At 45.0% G+C, this 8,314-nt stretch overlaps 1 protein-coding gene across 1 annotated transcript; it reads right to left on the bottom strand.

The window, feature by feature from the left end:
- Nucleotides 1–4,386: 4,386 nt before the first annotated feature.
- LOC311125884 (poly(rC)-binding protein 4-like) lies at nt 4,387–7,647 on the bottom strand (the record flags this gene model as incomplete). Its single annotated transcript, XM_084199909.1, has 2 exons — nt 4,387–4,792; nt 7,478–7,647. Coding segments are annotated over 2 exons (576 nt in total), but the record flags the coding sequence as incomplete, so codon positions are not given.
- Nucleotides 7,648–8,314: the final 667 nt, after the last annotated feature.

Raw genomic sequence — 8,314 nt, 5'->3', positions numbered from 1 at the left:
GTGTAACTGTAACTGTGGTATGAGCTGACATATCGGTGATGTTGGAGGTGTAACTGTAACTGTGGTATGAGCTGACATATCGGTGATGTTGGCGTTGTAACTGTAACTGTGGTATAAGCTGACATATCGGTGATGTTGGAGGTGTAACTGTAACTGTGGTATGAGCTGACATATCAGTGATGTTGGCGTTGTAACTGTGGTATAAGCTGACATATCAGTGATGTTGGAGGTGTAACTGTAACTGTGGTATGAGCTGACATATCGGTGATGTTGGAGGTGTAACTGTAACTGTGGTATGAGCTGACATATCGGTGATGTTGGAGGTGTAACTGTAACTGTGGTATGAGCTGACATATCGGTGATGTTGGCGGTGTAACTGTAACTGTGGTATGAGCTGACATATCGGTGATGTTGGAGGTGTAACTGTAACTGTGGTATGAGCTGACATATCGGTGATGTTGGAGGTGTAACTGTAACTGTGGTATGAGCTGACATATCGGTGATGTTGAAGGTGTAACTGTAACTGTGGTATGAGCTGACATATCGGTGATGTTGGAGGTGTAACTGTAACTGTGGTATGAGCTGACATATCAGTGAGCAGTTGTTCCTGTGTGTCACAAACCACTCCCTTATTATCCTACTGTGTTAGAAGTTCAAAACGGCGCTAGAAAGTGTAGGCTCTATCGATGTCAAACCACTGATGTTAGGCTACTGCGTGTTTTCATGTTATTTTGGATGGGGGAATTTATGCCCATCAGTTTAATCTGAATGTTTGAACTTGTAACGTGTTGCGGCTGCATGAACTTCTAATGCGGCTGCATAAACGTCTAATGCGGCTGCATGATCATCTAACGCGGCTGCATAAACTTCTAACGCGGCTGCATGAACTTCTAACGCAGCTGCATGAACGTCTCACGCAGCTGCATGAACGTCTAATGCGGCTGCATGAACTTCTAACGCGGCTGCATGGATGTCTAACGCGGCTGCATGAACATCTAACGCGGCCGTGTGAACGTCAAACGCGGCTGCATGAACTTCTAACGCGGCTGCATGAACGTCTAATGCGGCTTCATGAACGTCTACCACGGCTGCATGAACGTCTAACGCGACTGCATGGGATTTGAAAGATTATAGTGGTTTCATTGCATCCAATGGCAATGTAACGTACTGAGACGCTTGTGGATTTGACAGCTCTAACACGAGCCGTAACGCAGCGCCACCTCCAACACCGCCAGAACAACGCTTTGCGAACGTCAATCTGACTGAATCTAGCACAAAGTTATTTTAATTGAAGTACATTTCAATTGAACAGACATCATAGACTAGTGCTCATTCCTGTGTTAAGTACTTAGCTGCAGTTTCTGGTTTTAATTGAAAATGCTTAGAGAGAAAAAAGGAGAAGGGTAGAATCAAGTAGATCCATATTGTTTTATTTATTAGAATGGCATGTATGGAAAGAAACAACAGAGATCTGAAAAACATCATGTGGATTCAAATGACTAAACTTTTCCTGTGAGGACTAATGCAAACAAAAAACAACAACAAGAAGTGTGATGGTATCTAATCAATAGAATATGTTGATGTCTATTATTTGTCTTAATAACAGAAACGCTCATGTTTAAGTGCAATATTGTATTGTATTCATGTCCTTTTGATTGAGTTATAGTAATGTGTCACGTGTGTTATAAAGAGTTGGTATGAGAGCATTGCTTTTATATAGTCATCCTTATGGTTAAAAAACAAAGCCAAACGAATGCCGCATTGCTGATCCTAGGGTTGCAAAAATCTGGTAAACTCCACCCAAATTCCCAGGTTTTCCAGAAATCCTGGTTGGAGGATTACGGAGTCTTCCAACCGGGATTTCTGGAAAGCCTGGGAATTTGGGTGGAGTTAGCCCTAGCTAATCCCCTGTATCCTCTCCAATGCTAGTCTGTGTATTAGCCCTTTCCTATCAGTCAGTGGTGTCTCAGTGCTACTAATCAGTCAGCAGTGTCTCAGTGCTACTATGAGCTACGCAGAACACAAAATGAATTTGCTGAACCATCAAGAGATGTTTTGCATAGACATCAATTCGAGTTGAACTCATGCAAATTGCCTACAATGAGAGACGTTAGGAGAACAGAAAACACACACAGTGGATGGAGGTTTTGACAACAACGTTCAGTGGATGTCTGCGTTCCAAAAGGCACCCGATTCCCTCTACAGTGCACTACATTTGTAGTGAGTGTGGTGAAAAGTAGTGCACTATAAAGAGAATAGGGTGCCATTTGGGACGCACTATGAGTGAGTGATTTACTAGTAAGTGAACACGGCAAATTCCCTACATCTTACATCGTCTGGGTTTTATAAAAATAAGTGAGTTCATATTTACGGCATATTTATAAAAACCAACACAAAACGTCTCAATGCAAGAACACCCCAGTGAGATAGAGTTATTATGAATGAGTTACAGTGGAAGTAGTAGTATATATGATGTCCTGTCTGTCTCTATTGATCTACAGGCTACAGAAGTTATATTCTTTCACTTCAGTATTGCTTGTCTTTCACACTGCTTGTGGTTATTTAGGTCTATAGAATCTGTCAACACAAAGACCCAGCCCAGTGTGTGTTTTAACCTGTGTGTGTGTGTGTGTTTCAGTGTGTGTTCCAGTGTGTGTGTGTTCCAGTGTGTGTGTGTGTGCGCTTGTGTGTGTGTGGCCGATCTAACATGCAGAATTAGTCAAGAATAGCTACTAAGTGGGACATTAGTTTGACAGCCATGGTGAGAAAAACATCTTCATCCCTCACCCCTCATCCTTCACCCCTCACCCTTCATCCCTCACCCCTCATCCCTCACCCTTCATCCCTCACCCCTCACCCCTCATCCCTCACCCTTCACCCCTCATCCCTCACCCCTCACCCCTCATCCCTCACCCCTCATCCCTCACCCCTCATCCCTCACCCCTCATCCCTCACCCCTCATCCTTCATCCCTCATCCCTCACCCCTCATCCTTCATCCCTCATCCCTCACCCCTCATCCCTCACCCTTCATCCCTCACCCCTCATCCCTCACCCTTCACCCCTCACCCCTCATCCCTTACCCCTCATCCCTCACCCCTCACCCCTCATCCCTCACCCCTCATCCCTCACCCCTCATCCCTCACCCCTCATCCCTCACCCCTCATCCCTCACCCTTCATCCCTCACCCCTCATCCCTCACCCCTCATCCCTCACCCCTCATCCTTCATCCCTCATCCCTCACCCCTCATCTCTCACCCCTCATCCCTCATCCCTCACCCCTCATCTCTCACCCCTCATCCCTCACCCCTCATCCTTCATCCTCATCCCTCACCCCTCATCCCTCACCCCTCATCCCTCACCCCTCATCCCTCATTCTAAGAGGGGTTTAGCTGTTTAAATCCATGTACCCTGCTTCTAGCGTGTTAAAATATTCTTTAAATTGACGTATGAGATGTGGAAAAACACTTTTTCTCTATTCAACAAAAACATAATGTTGCTAAAAACCTTGCTTTAGTAGGAGATACCACTTCTGTGGTGAGAGAGGAGGAAATAACTTATTTAGTCAAAACTCAGGACAGGAAGGAAGAAAAGTATTAGTTGTCTTAGTAGTAGTACCTGGAGCCATTTACCCCCCAAAAAACAAACATTTTATTGTAAAAGTAATACTTGTCATAATAAATTAAATAAATTAAACAACACATTTCAACTAAAATGTGACAAAAAAACAAACATATTTTGTCATTAAAAAAAAAAACTGAGAGTTGTATAAAGGAAGGAACACACATCATTGTATAAAAGCTGATTCAGGAACATACAGTCGAGCATCAGTCACCAGTGTTTAAATGTATAAACTCATTGTGGGAATATTTCATTATAAGTCAATAATAAATAAAAGCAGTACTGTAGAAGAAAAGGATGGTGAGAAGAGTTAAGTTAAGAATAGTCTACGGATGCATCCCAAATGGTACCCTTTTCCCTTTATAGTGCACTACTTTTGACCAGAGCCCTAGAACCCTAGAGCCCCATGAGCTCTGGTCAACAGAAGTGCACTATAAAGGGAAAAAATGGTGCCATTTGAGAAGCAGCCTATGGCTTGATAGGCTTCCTCGGCCTGACAACATAAATATAGCTATCTATACAAGCCAATCCAGAGTTCCTCCTAGTGTATTGTAGATAAGGGCTAAAGAAGCTACAAAACAAAATGGATGGATAGTCTCTAAAATGTACTACACAACTACATCATCAGGCGAGAAGAGAGAGGAGGAATATAAGAAAAAGAACAATCCTTCCCTCCATTCTTCCCCCTTTCTTTCTTGTCTCAGGGACGGAGGTGAGAGCTGGAGAGAAGGATGGAGTGATGGATGGAGGGATGGAGACGGACGTCATCAGTACGGCGCAAACTTCTGTCTATCCGGTTTCTTCCCGATCCCGTTGGCTGAGGAGATCTTCGCCGTGTAGGAGATCTGGGCCTGGGCCTGGGCTCCAGCGGCGGCGGCGGCTGCATTGGCGCCAGGGTTGGATAAAGCCAGGAAGGGTACAGATTGGATGGATTTCATGGATTGCATTCCAAGGAGGCTGGAGAGGGGGAGGGCCCCATAGGGGTGGGTGCCCATCATGGGGACTGCAGCGTGGGGGTGGGAGTGGGACATGCCAGGGCAGCCCATGGCAGCCAGGGTGGCAGCAGCCACGGCTGAAGACTGGGCTGGGGAGGGCGGTTGGGTGTAGGTCATGGTGAGGTCAGCAGGGGTCGACATGGAGGAAGACTGGGCGGTGGATTTGGCGGTCTCTAAACTGCACAGGGGGGATAGGAGGAGGAGGAGGAGGAGGAGGAGGAGGAGGAGGAGGAAGAGGAGGAGGAGGAGGAGGAGGAGGAGGAAGAGGAAGAGGGGGGATTGGAGGTGTAGGGAGGGAAGGAGGGAGGAGGGAGTAGGAAGTAACGGATGGAAAAGGGTTAGAAGGTTAAATAAATAAAGGACATGTTAAAGAAAGAAATTTAGTGAAATTAAATAAATAAAATCAAAAAGGAGATAAAAATTCAAAATCATAAAAGAGGTGTGTTTTGCTGGAGGTTGCAACAGATTATTTGAGGGGGGATCTTTTTGACTCTCATGGGGGGAGCGGGTGCTATAAGTCAGGGTGATGGCTTGGGTAGGGGCTTGGGTAAGGGAAACACAAATAAGTTCAAAGTTCATTAGGATTTTCCTTATTCTGTAAAGGATCAAAGATACATATTGCATTTGTCAATATGTAAATAAATATTACATTTTAGCTCTTATCCAGAGCAACGTACAGTTAGTGAGTGCATACATTATTTGTATTTCATTTTTCATACTGGCCCCCCGTGGGAATCGAACCCACAAACCTGCCGTTGCAAACGCCATGCTCTACCAACTGAGCTACATCCCTGCCGGCCATTCCCTCCCCTACCCTGGATATTGCTGGGCCAATTGTGCGCCGCCCCATGGGTCTCCCGGTCGATGCCGGCTACGACAGAGCCTGGATTCAAACCAGGATCTCTAGTGGCACAGCTAGCATTGCGATGCAGTGCCTTAGACCACTGCGCATATTGCATTTGAATTGTCTGTGTGAATACAATGTGTAAGCACCGTGTAATACAGTCTAATATACAGTGTATCATGTCTAATGCAGCATGACTACAGTATGTGTTTTTTAGGGTAGAATCAATGATAGCTTGGAATGACCAACTGGCCCTACAGTCAAATCTTTGTTCTTTGTAGAAATGGGGTATGTTCAAAATTCTGCACTTTTCAACTGCCTTTTCAACAGTGAGTGAACGATCTAGTCTGACATCTCTGCTGATTGGAGGGGAGAGGACCTCTGAGAGAAGTCACACAACATGAATAATCATAACAAGATAAAAGACTTGATTTAATCAGTGTGTTAACGCATTATTGTCATACTTGACAGTTTTAGTACATACTTCAAATGTGTTGCTAGTTTTCTTATAGTACGAGCTGTTGAAATGAATGGGCAACGTTCCGTTAAAAAAAGATTAAACAAATCTGTAATCTGTGGAGTTAGATAAAAGTTAAGACTGTCATGAAGCACCAATCCCCCCGACAACGATGAGACAGCCTATAGGGAGGAGGTCAGAGACCTGGCCGTGTGGTGCCAGGATAACAACCTCTCCCTCTACGTGATCAAGACAAAGGAGATGATTGTAAACCACAGGAAAAAGAGGACCGAGTAGTGGAGCAGGTTGAGAGCTTCAAGTTCCTTGGTGTCCACGTCATCCTCTGTAGCTCAGCTGGTAGAGCATGGCGCTTGTAACACCAGGGTAGTGGGTTCAATCCCCGGGACCACCCATACACAAAAATGTATGCACGCATGACTGTATGTCGCTTTGGATAAAAGCGTCTGCTAAATGGCATATTATTAAACTATCATGGTCCAAACACACCAAGACAGTCGTGAACAGGGCACGAAAAAGCCTATTCCCCCTCAGGAGACAGAAAATATTTGGCATGGGTCCTCAGATCCTCAAAAACTTATACAGCTGCACCATCGAGAGCATTGTGACTGGTTGCATCACTGCCTGGTAAGACAGCTGCTCTGCCTCTGACCGCAAGGCACTACAGAGGGTAGTGCGTACGGCCCAGTACATCACTGTACTGGGCCCTCAAAATTGTCAAAGACTCCAGCCACCCTAGTCATAGACTGTTCTCTCTGCTACCGCACGGCAAGCGGTACCGGAGCGCCAAGTCTAGGTCCAAAAGGCTTCTTAACAGCTTCTACCCCCAAGCCATAAGACTCCTGAACAGCTAATCATGGCTACCCGGACTATTTACATTGTCCCCCCACCCCCTCTTTTATGCTGCTGCTACTTTGTTTATTATTTATGCATAGTCACTTTAACTCTACCCACATGTACATATTACCTCAATTACCTCGACTAGCCGGTGCCCCCGCACATTGACTCTGTACCGGTACCCCCTGTATATAGCCTCGCTACTGTTATTTTTTAGTTATCTATTTTTTACTTAACACTTTTCTTTCTTAAAACTGCATTGTTTGTTAAGGGCTTGTAAGTAAGCATTTCACTGTAAGGTCTACACCTGTTGTATTTGGCGCATGTGACAATTTTTGTTGTTGGATTTGAAGCAGTGAAATGTCCCCTTGTATCATGAGTATGGCCTGACCAGGGTCATGTTCATTAGGCACCGAACCAAATAAAATGTGCTGAAACAAGGAGGGACTACCTGGACTTGTCCAATAGGAAAGGCCTATTTTCATTTTCCATTGCAAAACATATTGGAACATTTTCTTCTGTTTTTTGTGCCTACTGAACACGGCCCAGGAAACCCTGAGTGGTGCCAGAGTTATAACATATAATAATAAATAGACACATTTATCCAAAATGACTTACAGTCATGAGTGCATATATTTTACGAACCCACTACCCTGTTGTTAGAAGCTCTACCAACTGAGCTACAAAGGACCAGAGCTTTCTCTTACCAGGAGGTGATGAGGTATTGGGCAAGGTTGATAGAGATGGGGGTCCCTGTGATGGTGACGTGCCTCTCGCTGGTGCTGTCCAGCTGGCTACCAATCTTTATCTGAGCCCCTGACACCTGGCGGATTTCATTGATCTTGGTGCCCTGGCGCCCGATGATGGAGCCGATGAGCTGGGAGGGTAGAAAGAAGGGACCGTTAGGACGATTGTATGTGAGGGTGTGTGAGGGTGTGTGAGGGTGTGTGAGGGTGTGTGAGGGTAATCTTGGTGCCCTGACGCCCGATGATGGAGCCGATGAGCTAAAGGAGGGACGTGAAGGAGACCATGGGAATCAGATCACATCCCTATCACAATAACCACAAAGAAGGAATTTAGTGTTGATAATACTAAACGTCCAGGGCTCACTTAATAAAAAAGAGACGTGAAGCTCAATGTGACATCCCAGGATAAAGGATACATTAAATATAAATGTAAAGGTTTGTGTATCATGGTTAACATTGTCTTGAGCATGGTTTTAAAAAACAAACATGCACTCGCTCTAACCTCATCATTTGTGTCTCAGAGCCTAACATATCTACCAGTAGAAAAGCCAATAACCTCACAAATCAGGGGTCAATTCCAATCCCTTACAAACACTACCGGTAGTCAATCTGTGCACTGCATCCAGCTAGACTCTAACTGCTATAGCTCATATATCCCTAGATCCCTGAGGCTAAGTGACTATTGATTTCTCACCAAGGTAACTTCACAAGTGTATTGCCTTCTGGACACGAGCTAGTGCCTCTGTTTAGTGGTTACTGGAAACACAATAGGAAACAACTGGCAGAGATGACAAAATG

This window comes from Coregonus lavaretus (assembly GCF_964263955.1).
Source record: "Coregonus lavaretus genome assembly, contig: HAP1_SCAFFOLD_9426, whole genome shotgun sequence".
NCBI lineage: Eukaryota > Metazoa > Chordata > Actinopteri > Salmoniformes > Salmonidae > Coregonus > Coregonus lavaretus.
The sequence above is the reverse complement of the archived record's forward strand: the minus strand, read 5'-3'. Positions and strand labels throughout refer to the sequence as shown.